The 20,024-nt window shown below is 39.2% G+C and overlaps 1 protein-coding gene and 1 long non-coding RNA gene across 3 annotated transcripts in view; one reads left to right on the forward strand and one right to left on the reverse strand.

The window, feature by feature from the left end:
• On the forward strand, positions 1 to 13,942 carry LOC141736241 (programmed cell death 1 ligand 2-like). Of its 2 annotated transcripts, none has more exons than XM_074570142.1 (7): positions 1 to 90; positions 6,084 to 6,152; positions 7,400 to 7,762; positions 8,832 to 9,116; positions 9,679 to 9,819; positions 10,560 to 10,601; positions 12,746 to 13,942. In XM_074570142.1, the coding sequence occupies exons 2-7, from the start codon at positions 6,098 to 6,100 to the stop codon at positions 12,826 to 12,828; spliced, it is 969 nt and encodes a 322-aa protein (XP_074426243.1). In that variant the 5' UTR covers positions 1 to 90; positions 6,084 to 6,097; the 3' UTR covers positions 12,829 to 13,942. The 2 variants fall into 2 exon arrangements, with proteins under 2 accessions (XP_074426243.1, XP_074426244.1); XM_074570143.1 differs by lacking the exon at positions 1 to 90 and adding an exon at positions 5,810 to 5,850.
• LOC141736242 (uncharacterized) overlaps positions 10,160 to 20,024 on the reverse strand; it is a 22,867-nt gene continuing 13,002 nt past the window's right edge. The window contains exon 4 of the long non-coding RNA XR_012584928.1: positions 10,160 to 12,017. This is a non-coding gene — a long non-coding RNA (uncharacterized LOC141736242). The remainder of the gene's footprint in view (positions 12,018 to 20,024) is intronic.

Below are 20,024 nucleotides of genomic sequence, written 5' to 3' on the forward strand. Positions count from 1 at the left end.
TGCAAATAGGATAGAGCTACTTTGTAAAACTTGGAAAATCTTAGCTGTTATATGAACCTGATTCTTCCAATGACTGCATAAAGATCTGATGTGAGTATAATTGCTGCTAAAATGCAAATCAATATTTACTGTATTTCTGACTGAGGGATTGCAGATTTTTTTTCTTACATTCTTAAGATTTGCTTAAATTAGGTTTATTTTCAAATGATTTGTAGGGAGTGGACTCTGATTTTGAACCAGGGGTTGTATAAGTCCCAGATCCTAAAACACAGGTCCATATAAATTCAAATCCTGGGGAATGAAGAGTTTCAAAAGCTGAACCTGTCTCGCGACTCTATCTTCTGTCATAGGTGAAGGCAGAAGAGTGGTGATAGCGAGACTCTTCAGCTTATGCATTTGGCTGCTGCTGTTTGTAAATCTTTTATTCTGAATTTCAGGGAAGAGTTTTAAGGAGAAAAAAATAAATATGTATATATTTGTATCTGTATGTTCCTGCTTTCTTTTGGTTGTTATTAAGCCCCTGCCTGCAGATGGTAGGTTGTTTTGCTTGTACAGCAAATCTGGGGACTTTCACCTTCTGCATTCCCAGGAGGAGCACAGGCTAGAAGTGGGGAATTTCTTGTGCTTCTCTGAAAAGTGTTTCTTTCTGTTGAAGTTGGAGATATGCAGTGTATTGCACCAAAATGTTACCCTGTATTGTTCAGTGCCACTGCTATGACCTGAAAGGTGTGTGTTCTGTAGAATACATAGCTGCATTTTAAATGTAGTTAATGACATTCTCTGTAACAAAATTTAAACGCAATCTTATCCTAACATCTATGGGAAAAAAATACTTATTTGAGATTGTATTAGAATTATTGTTTTTAACGTTGAACAAAAAAAGTGACAGTGAAAAAGATACAACAGGTGACAGTTAAACAAGGCAGGGAAAGTGAAAATTCACAGCGAGGGTGCGCAAAGAAGGAAGTGAGAAATGATATCTCTTCACCTGAAAGCCGAAGTGAGACGGAGAGCAGACTGAAAGAATGCAAATAGGCTGTCACAGGTGATGTGAACATCAGATATAAAACAATGGACCCAAAAGCAGATTGACCACATAGTGAGGTGGACAACAAGGCGCTGCAGTGAGGGTGCAACAGCAGAGAAGGGGTGTGTGGGTGTGGGGTGGGTTAGAGAGACTGAGAGCTGAAGACTACGTCCACAAGACATACTGAGGCAGGCCTGAGAAACGGACTTTGAACAAATGTTAATATGCATTGCTAGTTTTTTTTACAAAATCCCTGAAATGGCAACAAAATACCTTCTTTGTGATGGTGAATTATAGAACAGATGTAGTTTGTATGAGGATCTAGTGCTCCTCTTTTTGTTGTTTGTTTTCTGACCTAGGATTTTAAACTTTTTTTTAAAAAAAAAAAACTGGATCCTTCACTGAAGGGAAAATCAGTTTAGTCATTTCATGAGGAGGCTGAAGATTCTATTTTTTTGCACACGTGAGAGTGCTGGAAGGAAGCTTTTGAAACCGCAAGACGCAGAGAAGACAAAGGAGTTTCAGTAACAGAGAAAGACAAAGAAAGCAGTGGCTGGGACCCCTCAATCTTTTGCAGTGTACATATGTGTATGAGAACTTTGTAAGAATGCCTGTGTTACACCTGCTAAAACTGAGCATGATCTCATCATAAGTGCTGTCAGTGTGCTAACTTGGTCTGAAGGGAAATAAAATACAAACAAGGGTCTGTATGCCATACCTACTTAACTTTAAAAGGACTAACTACTCTTTCCTTAGTCCTTCAATCCTTTAATATTTATGGCTGAAGTCTGAGTGATTATTGTAACCTTCTATGTATGTTTGAGATCTGCTTTAAACCTGGAGAAAAGACGATGTTCTTGGAAGCTTGTTTAGATTTTTCCAACAGTTCTGATTATTCTAGTGGAAGATATGCCCTTGGTCTATGAAACTTTCCTTGCTTACTGCTGCTAAGTGTCATTATGTAAATGCTAAATGTGTTTACTATTCTTAATCATCCATTCACTGGAATACAAACATTTTAATAGCTGAAATGGTGTTTCCAGGAAAGGGTTATGCATGATTTGTTAGACTGTAAGGTCCCTGAATCAGTGACTGTGCCTCTGGTTGTGTTGGTTTAGTGGACAGCATAAAGAAGATTCATGCTGCACAGGATCCTTTGTTCTTCTTGTGTTGGTAGCAATCAGAGAATCAGAGAATGGTTTAGGTTGGAAGGGACCCTTTAAGGTCACCTAGTGCAACAACCCTGCAATGAGCAGGGACAATTACAGCAAGACTACTAAACAAAGGTGGTGCCAGAGGGTCTTGTACTAAGGTCTTACACTAAGACGCCCCTTTTATCTAAGAAAAGCATTACTATCTTCCAGATACATGGATGAAAGGAATAGAATTTAATTCACGGTTCACGTTATTCAGATGTGGGTTTCAGTCTGTGATTTCCATGTTCCTTTGCTTACAAAGCTTCTTGCAAACTCTTCAATATTGTCAGCATTGTGGGAGCTGTCACTAAGTGAGGTCAAATCAGTCCTAGAATCAGAACAGACTGCTGCCATCCTCCCTCATCAACTCACTGTGATTCACAACCTGAGTGTTCCCTGAAAATAAGATCCAGCAGGCATAACAAGAAACACGTGCCAAAGAGATCTACTCAAAGCACAGCTACTTAAAAGAACTATCCCAGCTTTTGCTCAAGAGCTCCATGGTTTAAGCACACACCAGAGTTTGATGTTCCCCTTTTTCCACCACTGTTACCTCCGGAGACCATCTTTATAACATACAGCTCTGTTAGGACAAGCACCTCTTCAGGTCTGTCTGTAGAATTGAATTAAGTCTATGCTTTATGTTGAAAATTGAATAATATGTTGAAAACAATATTATGGCCTAGAGCATACAGCTTATGCTGTATGCCAATGGGAATGCCAAGTCTAAATTTTCTGAGGGAACAAGAAACATCTTTCTCATTCCTTACCAGGAAAATTTTGGTGAACCACTTGAAATTTTATGTGAACTGCTGCATTTTGTCGGTCAAAAAATACTTTTTTTTTGAGATGAGCGTTACAATCCCTGTCGGCATGTGAGCTGGAGACAGGACTAAAGTCATAGACATGATCAACTGAATCAAAAGTAGGAAAACTATACACAGTGTAATTTTGACATTTGGTGGAACTTTAGAAATTTATTATCATTTCCCTCTAGATTTCTCTCAGCATTCACTAAGAAAACTTATCAGAATACGCTCCTTTGAGCCAAAGAGAGTCAAGTATGGGTTTCAATTTAGTACTTACAGTAAAATATAAAAGCTGTATAAAAAGTGAAGATTATATTCCCCCCTTTTCCCATTCATATTGCAATGCCTTTGTTTTCATTGTTCCGATTCAACTTTTTAGTCTTGGGCCCTACATCCTCATTGGAACTATTACAACTCATAAAAAGCCACAACGGTTTTTACATGTCTGATGCTATGAACCCTCATCACCTCAACCCTCAAAGGTTTATTTAGCTTCATTTTCGTAATCACACAGCACTGTGTGAAAACTTGCTTTTTCTTCTGCAGGTTGGTCTGGGAAATCAACTTACTGACAGGATCCGAATTGCTGTTGAAATGTCATACAACTTCCTCATGTTCTCAGATGTGGATTTCAATTCCTGACTTTGCTTCCAGAACCACTAACTGCTGAGTTTTATGGTTCCTTTCTTATATCCCTACGAAGTTGTAACAGACAGATGAAGAATATGCTTTAGAAATGGCCTTTTGCTTAAAGGAAAAAAAAGACAGTGCTGTGACAAAGTTGTTGGGATTGTTGTGTACACGGGCTACTGCACAGTAGGGCATGGCATATGTTTTACAAAAGACAGGGAGAAAATTAGGGCTATTCTGTAACAGCATGAATGGTTGGTACTGCAAGCTCAGAAGAAATCACCTTGCAGATGCTCATGCAGGCCTTCTTTATGGAAATATGTCAGGATGCCTGGCAGAGCCAGATGATTAGGTTGCGTGGGTAGACTGCACTGAGGTTGCGCGACAGGCTGATGTCCACTAGTGCGAGCACGGAAATAATTTCTAATGCAGTTTCTAATACAGATCCTTGCTGATAGTTCCTTGACCCTTCTAATACAGACCCTTACTGATCTCCACAAGCATTCCATGAGTCTGCTTTCAGTACCACAAGTAAAAATGTTTCCCTGTTTGGTTCTTCTACCTATTTATGGTATATGTCGTGTTCTTCTCACACTAATCCATCTGGTCAGGCAAGATTTGCTCTTACTTGATATTTAATAATTATGATTGTTTTATGCTGCGGATTTGATTATGTATCCCCTTATTTTTGTTCTATCCTTTCACTCTCAGTAATATGTATATTATAAAAAGCCCCTTCCCCTACGTTATGCCAGATACATACTCTGCATTCTCAATGTATCCCGAGCTGTAAAAACAGAGCAGATGACCCCAAATGTCCCACATGAGGCTAATCCAGGAATCTAAATATCTATAGGAAATACTGTTAAATTCCTCATTCAGTTCTTCCCTGTATGTCCACCTGTTTCTAGGTAGGCTGTGTGGAGAAGTGAGTATAGCAGGAGACTGAGGACAGTAAATTTCTTTATAGTATTAACTGTGAAACACTGTGGTGGCTACGTAATGAGTGAAATTTAACCTGCCTGTCAGGGCAACATTTGTTTCTGCTTGCAAGAAATGGAGATATTGATGCTGATGTTGTTTATTAGCTCATTTCTCATACAGCTAAAATACTTACCGATTTATCACACATTAAGTAGTGGCATTTCAGTCTGTCCTCTGATAAAGGTAATTAGCTTTCATTTACATGTAATTAAGTCTGCTTACTGTAGTTTGCATATCCACCTTTATGGTAACATAAAAGTCACCTTCAGCGGTGACATCAAAAGATTAAGGTCTAAATTTTTAGGAAAAGTCCTCTAATTTTGGCTGCTAACTTTGATAAAGCTTGAGCCTGACTTTCTGAGGTACTGAGACCTCAAAGGTGGAAGCAATCAGAAAAATGCAGCACCTAAGAAAATCACAGCCAAAATGTTTCAAGCTGAGGCACAAATGAATGAGGAAGTAAAATTAAAAGCCTTCTCCAGTAAGTCTAGCTCTGGGGAAGTCTAAAATTGTTCCTTCTTTTCTTTACTTCCTTATGTTTATTTCTGGATCTCCTCTAATCTTTCAGATTATACTGTATGTTAGCATGCCTTATTCAAAGTAATTCTTTCTTCTGATCTGTTATCTCATTAGTTTTGTTACAACTGTTGTCCCTGGGTTGTGGAGTTTTTTTGCTTTTTAGGTAGGCTGATCTGTATACAGAAGCACAAACAATAGTTCTCTTGTTACTAGAACAGGAAAATACTCACTCTAAAATGACTTTCTGCTTTTGCATTATTTCAGGGCTGTTGGTTTACTGTCAGCAATACAAGGTACTTTGTACATGTCAGGCATGGCCACCTGCAAAGGGAAAGAATTAGCAGCAGACTTAAAACCTAATCCATTCTGAAGCACACTTTAATTTACCTACCCCAAGATTTCCAATACCTCACATGGAGCTCCAGGTATCTGCTGGTCCTGAGGTTAAAGAACTCAGACAATAAGTATCCTCAAAAAAGTATACAAAGCAGAGTTGAAACAAAATCAGGGTTAGTGATCTTGTAAACGACATAGGTGTTAGTGCAGGCAGTTAAAAAGTCTGCTTGTGCACGTCTATGAAGCTCTCACAGTTTCAGTGTGAAGCTGTTGAAAAGCGCTGCTCTGTCAGACTATTTAAGACTCCCTGCAAGGTATGGATCCTGAAAGCCTCACGGACGAAGTTGTGGTAATATTTTCTTTCCCTTCATTGACATAGGTCAGTGGTTCATATTCTGTGTGTGTGCATGGATCGTTTGAATCAGGATTTTCCTTATTTCTAGTGGTAGTCTAGTGTTTGTTTTTATTTTTGATGATTTTTAGCTGTGATAGGCTTTTAAGGCTAGTATGGCTCTAATCCATCTCAGCAGAAGACAGTTGTTGCAAGTGATGCAATCTGATGCAATCCTACTTTTGTTTCAGATCCACCTGAGAAAATGTTCCAGATCCTCACAATGCTGTTGGTGGAAACACAGCTCTATGTGGTTTCAGGTGAGAGAGAAACTGCCTTTCAATTCCACCAGCAGAACCAATGCAGAGACCGCTACGCCCTCAGCACATGGGCTTCAGCATCTCCAGCGACACTTGGATGAATAGCCAGTGATGTCTTGAGGCTCTGCGTTACAGAACGCACTGTGTACTAATTGAGTGCAGGACAGATGTCCATTGCTTTCCACAACTGGGCTTCTTTAAAGCATGCTGTATGGACAGGCATAGCTGTGAGAGGGAGGATGACCAAACCCACCTAAGGCAACTGTAAATTAAACAACCTCAGTGTGAGGCCGAGTGAGGTAAAACCACGTGTATTTATTCCCCTGTCCGTGCCTGTAGCGGGAGCAGCTTGGCTGAAGCCCAAAAGGGGCTTGGCACGTCTTCATATTATTTTTACCCTCACTACAGTTGTATTAAAGTGAATAAACAAACATTGCTAAGAGGAATTGAAGCTTTCCCTCTAAGTATTTCACAAACAGTTGCATGAACTTCTCTTTTGAATGTTACTATCAATATTTCCAAGTGCTTTTGAAATAAGTCTACCAATATAGGGTACATCCAATATAGAAAGTAGTAACAAGGTATATTGAATGATGTATCATAAATAACTCTCCTTTATCAGTACACTTTAAAATGGTAAAATATTCATAAAAATATGAATTTCAGATTTTCTGAGTGGCTAAGAAGATTATTTTTATATACTTTCTGTAATACTGTTGCATATATCTGAGAAGACACATAGCATCAAATGATACTCACATGGCCCCAGGCTTATGGAACTCTAATTGCTACATAGCAATTCTTCCAAGTTACACATGCTTATCCAGTTTCACAGGAGTTACACTGGATTTTCTCTTTGTAAAGGATAACGAAATTAGGTATACTACTTTCAAAATTAACTGTTTCCTTACTAGAATCCTAGGACATATAAGATACAATCATAGTTTCACAGAAGTTCTCCCTGTGTAATCACTTACTCAGCCTTAAGTTATTTCTAAAATGTGAAAATTGCTCATTTTGTCCTTGTCTTTCAGACTTTGTAATCAATACAGAACACAGATGATTTGCTATAAATACTACTGACATGGTAAAAATATTAGTCTGAACAGGGACAAAAAAAGGCTTAAAACTTTTAGTCAAACCAGTAACCATATGCTTGACTACATGACACCGTTTTGCCCAAGTTTAAAGAAAATCAGAACATATTTGAATAGAACAAACGAAACTGTTTTCTTTTCCTGCTCTAGCTTTGTTTACAGTTGAAGTTCCTCAACAGCTGTATGTTGTGGAGTATGGGAGCAACGTGACCATGGAATGCAGATTCCCCGTGAACGGCTCATTAAACCTAGGACTCCTGACTGTTGTTTGGGAGCAAAAAAAGCAGGGCCAGCCGAAATCAAAAGAGGTGTACACACTCCACAATGGGAAGGCGTTTGCTCCATCCCAACATCACGATTACAGAGGAAGAGCAGCACTTCTGCACAGCGAACTGAAATTTGGACGAGCTATCCTTCAGATCACCGGCGTGAAGATCATAGATGCAGGATCATACCTTTGTGTCATTGACTACCATGGCGTGGACTACAAGTACATTACTTTGGAAGTAAAAGGTTAGTGGCTGAATTGAATGGAAGTATATAGTCATCGAGAGGCCCCTACTAAATTCCTACAGGTTTGTAGAAATGGATTAATTTGGAGGAATTTGTTGCTAATTCTCTCACCAAAAGCCTGTGCTCAGGCCCCAGGGGAACCGAAGCAGTTGTCTTAGTGCTGGCTAGTCTTTAGTTCAATGGTCAGCTGAGCTTCTCTAGAAGCAGCTCGTGCCCTAGAGGAGGAGTGACTGCCTCCTCGTTCATCCCTCCCCCTTCTTCCCGCACCCTCTTCTCCAGTCGCCCTACACCCTGCCTCTAATTTGACACCCTGCCCTGTTAGGCCGCCTCTGGCCATTCCCAGAAGTCTCTCAGAGGGGCCTTAATTTACTTACGAGCCCTGCTGCAGCTACCCAAGTGGCTGGGAATTCCCCAAGTGACTGCAGCTCCCAGAGCACGGACGTGTGATTTTCAGTTTGTCAAAGCCAAATGGACATTAGTAATAAAGGCGCATGTTACTGGATAGCACGATAGACCAGTCCTTTGAAAAGACTCTGGTGTTTCCCACTAACTGCCGTATGTCTGTGTGATACAAGGCAGCATTCATTTCCCACCCAGGCATTTAAATAACAAGCTTTGCCATGCGCAAAAATGCATACAGCCATTTTTAGGACCCACATTGCTTCCTCTGAACTATCTTCAGAGAAATTCTAAGTTCATTTTGTTCTAATAAGATGAAAATACCGCACTTGTCTGCAAGCTATGGTAAAACAAACATTAAAACCAGCCTTTAAATGGCATATTCAAAAAGTGAAAATAGAGTCCCAAGAGATTTCACTCGTTTCCTCTGTATTGATAAATTATAAATTGTCAACTGCTGCCCTGTATAAAGTAGTGATCTAAGTTCTGTGACTGTAGGCATGAGAAGGATTGAATAACAAATATTGAATTGTTCTACAAAACATCCTTCATCATTTCAAATAAGTACCACAGATACCACCACAGAAAAAATAAAGGGAAGGGGGTAAAGTGAAGTGGGAAAATTACTATTGTTGCATAAAGTAATTTCACTCTACTACTTCTTATGCAGCACCTTACAGGAGGATAAACACTCAAGTAACGAGAAAACCAGGTGAAGACAAGTTTGTTTTTATGTGCCAGTCAGAAGGCTTTCCTCTGGCAGAGGTTTTCTGGCAAAATGAGAAGAAGTTCAATCTCAGCGGATCTGCAAATACCACCTATATGCTGACTGCAGATGGCCTCTACAATGTCACCAGCATCCTGACGTTCAAACCGAATATGAGTGAGAACTACAGCTGTGTGTTCTGGAATAAAGAACTGAATGGAGAAACTTCAGCTCACATTTCCACTTCAGGTTCGTATCACCTTGAACTTGTATGAGACAGAGAGTGTTCGAACATACATCGTGTCCTAGGAGCCAACACTGGAATTTGGTTCTAGAAAAGAGTGTAATATTGATGCTCTGGAAAAAAAAACAAGTCAGTATTATTTACGTCTTTGAAGCCTCAGCTAGCTCACAGTCCAACAAGCCAGCCTGTCATTTTTCAGTATATTTTAATTTTAGGGTAGCTCCCATTATTTGATAGCCAGGACAGAGGGAATTCTTTAATCTGCATGGGTGTCTTCCCTGACCTAGACTCCTAATTAATTGTTCTTCAGATATGATACAGATGAACTGCAGTAGTGCTCACTCAAGTGCCATAGAAATAAGAGATTTGATTCATTTATTGTAAAGCTTCTTATAGTAATATTGCAGAAAAAAGTATTCATAAAATGAGTGTAAAACACTACGTTGATAAATTTTAAGAATCTTTTGCTCAGCCAGAGCAAGACTTTGGAAAATCAGAACTGATAACTTCATAAATGATGCCTGTTTTGTAAATTATAAATTTACTTCCTTTTCATGTTTTTGACAGCTTTAATAAGTACACAGTATAGCGGACAAAAATCCCTGATCTTATTTATCGTCCCCATGTGTGTGATGGTAGCTGTCCTTTCCTCTGCACTAATATACTTTCAAAAGAGAAAATCATGCAAGAATGGGCAACCCAAAAAAGGTACATTTTACTTCAGATAGTGGATCTTTTAACTTATTTTTTATTTTCCCTGTGAATGGTCTTTTGGAAATTTTAGTAAGTCTAGGCATGCTTGTGTGAATTTGGTCCTATTTAATTTCTAGATGCGCCCTGTTCTAAAATGAATCTTGGATCATTTGAGTTAGGTTCTATTTTCCTCGCCTTGCTACTTACCTGAGACAAGGTATACAGGAAGATATTTTTTAATCTGACCAGCTACTATTCTGTAAAGAACATAAACAAGCTTTGGCTTGGGTAAGATGGGCTGTAAAAACATAGTCTGAATGGTGTTTTTATTCATGGCTACAAAGACATTGTAGCTACAGCATATGATACAGAACTTTTATTTTTGACATTAAGGCTGTATAGCTGAAACAGTATGCTGTACAGAACTACTATGAATAGTGTTTCTTCCCTTGTTTGCAGGTGCAACAGTGGAAAAGTAATAAAGCAAAGAAGCTATTATTCTAGTCTTTTCTTGAATATGAATAGACTCCAATAAACTCAGACAAACGTACTTACTGTCGTGAAATGAAAGTCTTGCTGTTATGGACTTCAGAATTTGGTTAAAAATTTGTAGAGAAGTTTATGTATTTGGTATGAGTTAATAATAAACCTAAAAGTGCTTAAAGCTCAGATTAATCTAAAAGTTTGTTGAATTGTATTTTTTCTTTCAAGTCTAGAAATGTTTAAGCTAAATTTTTATGTATCTACTTTAACAGACGGGAAAAGAAAACTGAAGCCTAACCTGAAAGATGAGAAGAGTAAGTCATAGGGTTTTTTATTTTTGTGCTTAAGGCTTTTTCTTCTTACAGCTAAAACCTTTATAAATCTGTAGATGGCAATTTAAATAATGTTACATCATAATAGAGGCTACTTTTGCATTTAAATACAACTTTTCTTCAGTTTTCTGAAAATGCAGTATCTAAGGTTATGACTTTCTCACAGGCGATGTAAAAATTTATAAATGTTTGCTCCCTTTCGCTGAGGTACAGATAGCTTGCATAGATAGCTCGGTATATACCTCTGTATACTCAGTGCAGTTCTAGTAGCCTCAGCTGAGTAGGATACACACAGAAAGCTGGTTGTTTTGTAAGGCATCAAGATTTTTGTGGTAACAGTCTGTTATACTTCTGACTTAGGCCACAGGTCTTAACAACAAATAATGACACCTCTTTTATCTGGAATATTAGATCATCTGCTGAGCCACTTCTCATCTTATGAGTATGTGACTTTCCTAGAAATCTAGGAATTTTTACACTGGAGAGGGAAGGTAATGCCTAAGAAAGTATCAGGATGCATATAACTGTCCTGTACTAAAATTGAACTGAAAAAAGAAACCGCCGTAGAAAACTAAAAAGCAATATGATAAGAAAGATCTTAAAATACCTACTTATATAAATCAGCTTTGTTACGTACAAATAAGTCTGAAAGGTTAACATATTGTCAGGAGGAAGGCTGTGGCCAATGTTAGGAACAGCGGTATTGGGTTCAGCTGTCCAAGCAGCTCCTGACACAGCCTATTGAGGCCAGACCTGAGGCTGCCTAATGTGTTCCAGGAATATGAATGATTCTCTCCCAAGGAGCAAAATCGAAGCAAAACTGCAATGCAGCTGACCAAGCGGCCTGAAGAAACTATATGTAGCAGTTTCTGGACACGTAGGGAGTTTGGGCTTTTCCGAGGACACAATTTACCTGAGAAGCCACCCGTGTTTCTCACCGCTAAAAAAAAAATACACAAAGAAGTCACCACCTTGAAAAATGACTTCTGTAGGTGAAATGAAAACTAGGGATTGGATGGAGGGGGTATGAATTCACTGATTCTCATATAACCTCAGCTTGCATCTTAACCATATCTGTCCAATCCACTGCCATCAGTAGATATTACAGTCAAAATGACACTTTCAAAAAAAACACTCTCACCTTTCAGAAATTGGCACTTGCTGGAGTCAAAGGCCCTTTCTTACTTTTCACATGATGGTGTGAAACTTCAGTGGAATTATGCCCTGTGCAAATGAACAAAAGCTCAATGCAAGCGTCAATCTGGGGGACAGCGTTGGTGCGTGTCCAGGCGTAATCCCAGTGCAGGTTGTCTGAGCACAGCATGTCTTCCCATGGCTTTTTGTATTACTGTTGTAGAATTTTCCACTTTGTAGGCCCCAGCCTCCTCTGTGCACTTACTGAAATGAAGAAATTGAAGGAGAGGTTGCTGCTTTCTGTGGTTTTGTTTTACTTCTTCATTTTAATGACCGAAAATCTTTATGCAACATGCAGTAAGTCATATGACAAACATGTATATTTCTCAGCATCACATATTTTTAAAAAACACTGGAAAGAACCTTTTTTCCATGATGAGTAGGTAGTTGAAACATAAAAGCCACAGATACTTTACCAGAGAGCCTTGGAAATGACCCACATGGCCCCGGTTACAGGAACAAGGATTGTTCGTGTTATCATTTTAACTTACAGCTCAAGCTGTATCAGCACTGAAGATGTAGGACATTTGACCTCATCACTGAAGTCCCAGTTCTGCAAACTTTTATTCAGACGCACAGATTTTACTGACAAGCATTCCCGTGGATGCTATCTAACCAGATTTCAGTTTTGTTATTTCATTTATATGTCTGATAGTCAGTGATAGCTTTGACATAATAGAAAATACAGAATTTGGACCACAGGTAAAACAGAGAGAGAAATTTCTTCCCTTTGAAAAGATTGCAACACGATGTCTTTGTAATTAATGGCAGCTTTAAGGAGCCATTGTAACTTCAGCATGGCCCAGAAAAGCTTGCATACAATGAAGACAGAGATTTCACTCTTTACCATTCAATTGTTAAAATCAGGATATTTATTTGCTTAAATTATTGCCGCTTTAAAAAATAATGCTATTCCATTTTCTTTCTTTAAGGAGACGATTTTAACTCTCAAACTGAGGCTTTATACTTGTCAACTATCACGGCTTCGAGAGACAGCGGGAGTGTGGGTCTGTAAAAACTCTTCTTCTCACATGCCATAATTTGCACTTTTTGTATCTGTTTTTGGGGACTTCAAAGTAAAGTTACAGCACTTTAGCTTTGGGACGAACAATGAACTCATGGGGATTTATTGGCACTGCAGCAATGGAAAGATATGCCTCTTCAGAGACTATATCTTGAAGTTACTGAGAATTATGCTGTCATGAAATGTGGTTTACCATTGTGAAGAGGTTATCTGAGTGCCTTTTATACACTTCACTTTTGGACTTACTGTTGCTCAAGGAATTTTTGTTTAGGAATGCCTTTATTAACTGTTCCAGTCTCAGGAATGGTGCTTGGATTCAAACATCTTGTGGGAATTTGAATAAAAGCTGTACATGCTATCTTAAGCCTGAACAGTCGACTTTCAGGTGGAGACATCATTACATGCCTGTCTCTCATTTCCAAACTTTCCAAAACATTAAACTGGAAATTACCACCAGTACCCACCAGCACCCACCAGCATGGCAATATACGGAAGATATTTCATATCACAAAAGCAATAAAAGGTTGAAGTTAAATCAAAGGACAGACAAAAAAAATACCTACACCAACAGTAAATCAACATTATGTCACAGAAGAGAATTTTAATGCACAGCCTGTGTAAAACCCCGTCAATAAGTCAAGTAAAAAACGTGAACTGTGATGCTATGCTACATGACAGTAAGAAGTTTTACATTTGAAATGATTACTCAACAGAATTTTCTTTAGGAGGAATTTGGAAGCAAAAGTGAAAATGAAGCTCAGCCAGATTCTCCACTGATTATTTTTAGACAGTAATTTTAACTTTTCTCGGAGGAAAAGATGAGTTTTCCATGCCAGGCACTTACCTGTTTTACTTCCTATTACTGGAATGCCTAAAAATGCCTCATTCAACTGCGAATACAGCATGTGCTGGGCATAGCTTCTACGGTGCCAGTTTTGAAAAAACATCCAACAGGAAACAATTCTGCATCTTGCATAATCATCAGATACTGAAGCAAGGGCACAGGGTAGGATTTGTCATATTATTTTCAAAGAGCACTGGCTCTGGTGAGCTGCGTTTTCTCCTAAGACAGACCTAACAAGGTTGAATAAAGGTGTTCACATGGAAATTACTTTTGTCATTAATCTTATTCTTGGAAGAGTGCTATCTGTTCCACAAAAAATATCATATCAGTAATGTTACGGTTTTCTTCGTAGCACTTGCTCTGGATTAGATGGGAGCTGCTTCTCCAGTGTCACGTTGCAGCTATTTACTCCAACACAAAGTGGACCTACAGTGGTGCCATGAGACCAGAGAGACCCTCACCCTCTTCTGTTTCACCAGATGTCTAATTTTAAATAGCTGGGCTGCTGTTGATTTTACTTGTGGAAGAGAAAAAAACAATCTTTGTCATCACCTCTACTTTAATATCTATGTATTGTACCTTTAAATACTCATTTGTAGCCATTGGATTCAGCTGAGACAAATCCACACCAGGCTTGCTATGTCCTTGCTGATATGGCAGATCAGGTAGATGTTGGAGAATCAGAGGCAGCTTCTTGAAGCATTGCTTAGCTTCAGAAGCAATAGCAGCTTGGGAACTGCCCTGGCTTGCACCATCTAGCAATACTTAAGGGTCAGTGCATAAGGTCAAGCCATTTTCTTCCTGTGCCAGATTTGTATTCTGCTGGGAACCACGAGGCCCTTCTGTCAGCTGCGGTGAAAAATCTAACCCACTGTGTTCCTGGAAGGACTTCATTTTGCATTTTTCTATTTCCTTTTTCCTCATAAGCACAAAATGGAGGTAATTAAAACTGAATTTATGTGCATGAACATAAACAGTACATCACACCCTTTGAAATTAGATTATGCTGATTATCGTTGTTCCTTACTGAAATGGAAGTCACCCTGACATTATCTTATGCTGCTGAGTAAATGTTGGCTTGGCGTGGGCAGGGAAGAACAGGTGTGGGCAGCGCTTCCTATCCATTTAGCAGGCATAGCAAACACTACCCTGCTTTCCCTCTTAATGGTCTGTACATTGAAAGGTTTCACCTGGCATCTCTAGTGAGAGGCAGCTCAGCTTTGCACAACAATCCTTTGCTCTATCCACTCCATTACATATGAGAGGAGCGATAATACTATTTACTGTAATAACCATAAGAATACCTGGAAATGTATCTTGGTTTACAAGTCTCTATTTTTACCAGCTCTGACTGGATACTTATGAACTGCAATAAAAATGAATCAAGATGATTGCCACACCTTAGTATGTGAAAGCTAGCTTGTCAGCAGCTTGACCAGTCTGTATGTGTCTATGAATTCACGCATGAGTTATTTTTTACTGTAAACCATTGAGCATATGATATGTGTGTGATACGATGAGTCTCTGTTCTTTCTGCTTCAGCTACTGCTTACACGCTGTTATCTTGAAACAGCTGAAGTAAGAGTTTTCAGATCCAGAGAAACTGCCTGCAAAATGTTTGAAGGGCTTGGGTTTGGGTGTTTTTTGGATAGTTTTGAAGTTTACAGTGAGCTGGTATTATTAGACCATAATATGTTAGATATTTTTAGATGTAATATAAAGATTAGTTTGTAGGGATTGATTTTAAAACTTACTTGTACTCTGAACTGGCATTTTAGAGTGGCATAGTGGATACCTTGCATTGGAAGCTTCTGTTATCTTTTATGATATTTACCTCCTCTATTAATGTCCTTACATTTGTCCCAACTAGGAGAATGTCATGAGCAATAGTATGTTAGTATACTGTGTAAAGGTATGGATTCAGTTAAAGCTGGTGGAATGTTTGTATGAAAAGATAAGCAAAGAATCTACCCACTGGTTTATAGTCATAAAAAGCATAGTTCACTGAATTTTAATGATGACCATTTTTCACAAGCCAGAAAAAAAAAAAAAAAGGCTTTAAGTAGTGAATTCTTCTTGTCTGGCTAAGGAACACTACTTTTGCAATCCTCTGGCCTGCTTTACTATGAGTGAGATATTTGCCATTTTAGCACAGGGATGACTGGCAAATTGTTTGATTAGTGTTCCTGCTCGTTCCTCACCTCTGCTATTTACCGTAGATTTTAAGGGCTTGCAGTAGGTTCACCTGGGCCTTTCTACCACAGCAACATTTTCAGTATCTGTGAGCTGCAGCTTGCTCTGTGATTAGGAGCACAGAGGAGAGTAAGATTAGCTCTGTTTTGTACCACATTTTCATACCGGCAACAGCCTAAACCCACTCCATTTCCTTGATTTCCATTGGCACAGACATGGTGGAAAGCAACAGTTAACATCAAGAATGTTGTTAGTATCTTTGGGAAAAGACTGAAATGGAAAAAGGATTTCTAGTGGCCAGTTCTTATGAGACCTACATCTGCATGCCAGAAAACTAGCAGATAATTCTGACCATGGCTTTACTGTGAGCAGATGGAAATGCCTTTTAGAGGTTTGGATTGCCAATGAACAAAACCCTATGTCTTTCTTAAGAAATGATGCAGTCATCTTTTCTTACAGAATTTCTTCCTTCACCTGACAGAAACATGCTGCTTGCCACCAAAACCAGTAACTTCCTACTTCACAAAATAGCAAAGGAGAAAGGTTTTACAAACCATCTCTATACTGTAAAGAATCACTGTTACTGGAACAGATCTAACTTCAAAGTTGGCTTTACTTTCTGTGGGGTTGGGGGTCAACTAAGTGATCTCCAGAAGTCCCTTCTAACCAAAAGTGACTGCTGACTGTAAATTTTTTGTTCAATTAGCTTCCATATCCTGTAATTATCTGATTTTTATTATACTCTGATAAAAGTGTGGCCTGAAAGTATAGCCCCAGATCAATGACTGTCATCCGGTTTGACAAGACATCCTATTTTTCCTCAGCATGTTGTCAAGTGTGCTCTGCAATACTATTTTATAGCCAGCGCACTATAATATTTCACTCAACTGCAATATGCAGCCATATGGTAAAAAGTAGCTGACACAGGTAAGTGCACCATGCAAACATTGTTAAAAGCTGACTTGAAAGAAACATTAATCAACTTCAGATGTATTTGCTTTTGGTTTTGATGTTTACTGCCCATTTTCTGCAGCTGAGGTTTGTTTACTCACAAGCCTCTTTCCTTAATGGGCTTTTCCGAGTGAGAAGTGAAACGTCTTTCATGTAAAGTCTGTGTTAGAAACCACATTACATAAGGAAATAAAACAAACCATATGCAGTAGAAATTTGAAGGGTGGGTTTAAGTGCATTCGTTATACACACGTGTTTTTCAAGCAGTGGGGCAAGATGATTACATGAATCTCAGCTGCCCAAGGCAGGGTTTTCTGTGGTGAGGTGGGGAATCTATCTAGTCAGAAATTTAGAGTTCTAATTGCAATGGAAATGTTATTCGCAATAAGATTGTTGTACTACTGGATGACTGCATATGTGTATGAGATCCACCTTTTGTCAGGTAAGATGATGAACATACTTTTCCCAGATCTAAAACAGACAATTGTCAATCTTAATAATGCTCCAGCTTGGCAACAGTTATACCAAAATGCTAAGCTGACAAACTGAAATAACTCTTTCCACCTTGTATTCATGGAGCAGGAAAGTAAAGCCTGGCAGAACAAAGAGGTCAGGTATTGGTGAAGAGACATATAAACCGGAGAATGTCACTGAGAAAGGAGAAGCTTTTGGTGGGAAAGGGGAACGGAAGAAGGTCAACAATTTTTTTTTTAAAAGGGACTCAGAATTTTTGTGAGAATAGTAAAGTCAGATGAAGCACTGTAAGCTCAAAGAATTTCTTGGTTCTTACAAGAAGCCATGAACTGTTGAGGAATGCTTCTGTAAATCCCCAAAATATTGTGACCCTACTCCACAGAGCTGTCTCAGCCTGGTGAGAAAACTGAGGCAGCAAGAAAGCTGCAAATTTATTGAGCAAAAGCAACATATGCAAAGTCTTTGATTTTCTGTATGTTTGCCATGCACATATCTCGTGGTCCTAAAGAGTTGTGAAGTAAAAGGTAAACCACAGAATGCAGACCTTTCTGAGATATTGCAGAAGATGTCAGCGGTAGAGCCTGCTTCTGGACTAGTTAAATGCTCAAAGCCAGGAGTAGAATCTTACTCAGCAAATTTAGAGATGGAGAATCTGGTGAATTCCCAGCTAAGAAGCTTACTTACAAGAAATCTAGAGTCAAATTTCGCAGAACTGGATGAAGATTAGTATATGCTGTGAATGGGAACTATTTCCACTTTCCCATACATTCTGCTGTTGAACAGATTTGCAGTTTAACTTCAGAAAAGACTGCTGGGCCAGTTGTTTTAATTGCCCCTATGTCACATTTATGAAGGATTGTTCAGATTCTTTATAACAAGCCTCAAACTTCACCTCCACCAAGTTGTTCAGCTTTACAAAACTAAAAATGTGTATGACAATTGCTGCAAGACAACAGAAGATCAGAGCCCCAGTCGCCTCTAGTGGGAGGAAGTTGGTTGGGTTATGTATTCCCAGGATTTCCACAATACTGAGTTATACAATTGTACCCCACATTGGAGAGAGGAAGGTGGAAAAAGCCCAAGGGTGTGAAAAATTTTCTTGCATCAGTGAAGACAGTCTTGGACAAGACATACTCCAGAAGACATTTCAAGGCATGTGCCAACTTTGCTCAGTTAGCCATTGCTGACCTTGCCCAATCTCTGATACTTCAGACAAGGGCACCATTATTTTGGAAGCCAAACTGTGCACTGGGATAACTTAATGTTCCTGGTGCTTCCAGGTGAGTGGCTACAGTCTGAAATATGGAGATTTAGGTGAGCATCTTGCCTGACGGGCAAACTGCTAATGGGCAGAAGCTGAAAGGTTCTTGACTCAAATAGGGAACGCTATGAAGACTTGTAGGAAGTGATTAGCAAAATTAACTAGCAGATGGTCTCACAGTCCCATGTAGCGAAGGCCAAGGATTTTCTCAAGTCAAAGGTCACCAACCTACACATCTTCTCTGTGATGAGTCTTGATATAAATCATGCATCCTTTGTTGATCTGCATATTTTCAGTTTCGTTCTTTAATTGATTTGCCTCAGATACCCTGTCAGTTATGGCAGCACAACTGCATGTAAAACTTAGCTCCAGTTCTGTGCTATACATATGACTTGCTCCTTGACATGTTATTTCAAAAAAAGATCACAACTGAGATAATTAAGTTTCTTGTTTCCATGCTGCATAGTTGTCCTTTTTGTAATTGCCCTTTGTAGTACTCAAGTACTCCTTGGATTTTCCCTGCCTGGTTGAGAGGGAAGACAGAATTGCAGTTAAGAAAAATATCTCATTTAGGTTATTGAAGGAATAGTCCACCAGGATGGAAAGGAGCTGTTTAAAAGTCAACAGTGGCATAGAAACAAAGGTATAAAGTGGCTCTGTGCTAAATGCAGTGTAACAATTAAACTTCTTCAGCATTTTATAGTAGGGAAGCTCAGAAGATGCTTTTCAGTGAAAATGGTAGAGCAAAACCCAAACTTGTTTACAGCTAGCGCTCAATAAGTTTATGGAAGGGATTGTATGGCTTGGGTCTTGTGACATTGGGGTCCTGGACATGGTAATCATGAGACCTTCTGTGCTCCTGTCTTAAAGATCACACAAAGCCATTTTACCACAGGCTGAGGTCTATACGTGTGAGGACAGCAGCGTTCCTACAGTTATAACTTTCGAGGCATTGTTTCCCTCACAGTAAGTGTTGCCTGTATTAATTTTCCTTCCTAACCCTCTTTAATAAACAAAAGTAACAAGCTGCAGTTATCCACTACTGAGTTCCTACTCAGAGACTCTGACTGCTTAGGCCTATGAACAAAAAAAATGTCTGTTTTAATAAAAAAGTTTTGCCCTTGGTGTCTGGCCAGACACTTGTTCAAATCTGGGTTTTTCCCAGGAGAAAAAGAACATGTGCACTGCTTTGATATGTATTGAAACCTTACTTGTCATGGGAAACGGCCCTCATCTTGCAGTGTCATAAAGTATACGCTCCAGTAAAGGGACCTGCTGCTGGTTTAGAAACCAGTTAGGTGCAGCCAGCCAGGCTTGGAAAGAGGGCAATCGACAGCACAGATGGGCCCACGGTCCAGCCAGGAAAAGCAGTAAGTCAGGATTGCGGGGGACAGGCTGGGCATAGACCTACCTGCAGCTCAGCTCAGGCAAGGCTTGGGTGCCTGGGCACGAGCCTAAAGGGGG

Source organism: Larus michahellis, chromosome Z, assembly GCF_964199755.1.
Source record: "Larus michahellis chromosome Z, bLarMic1.1, whole genome shotgun sequence".
In the NCBI taxonomy this organism is placed as follows: Eukaryota; Metazoa; Chordata; class Aves; order Charadriiformes; family Laridae; genus Larus; species Larus michahellis.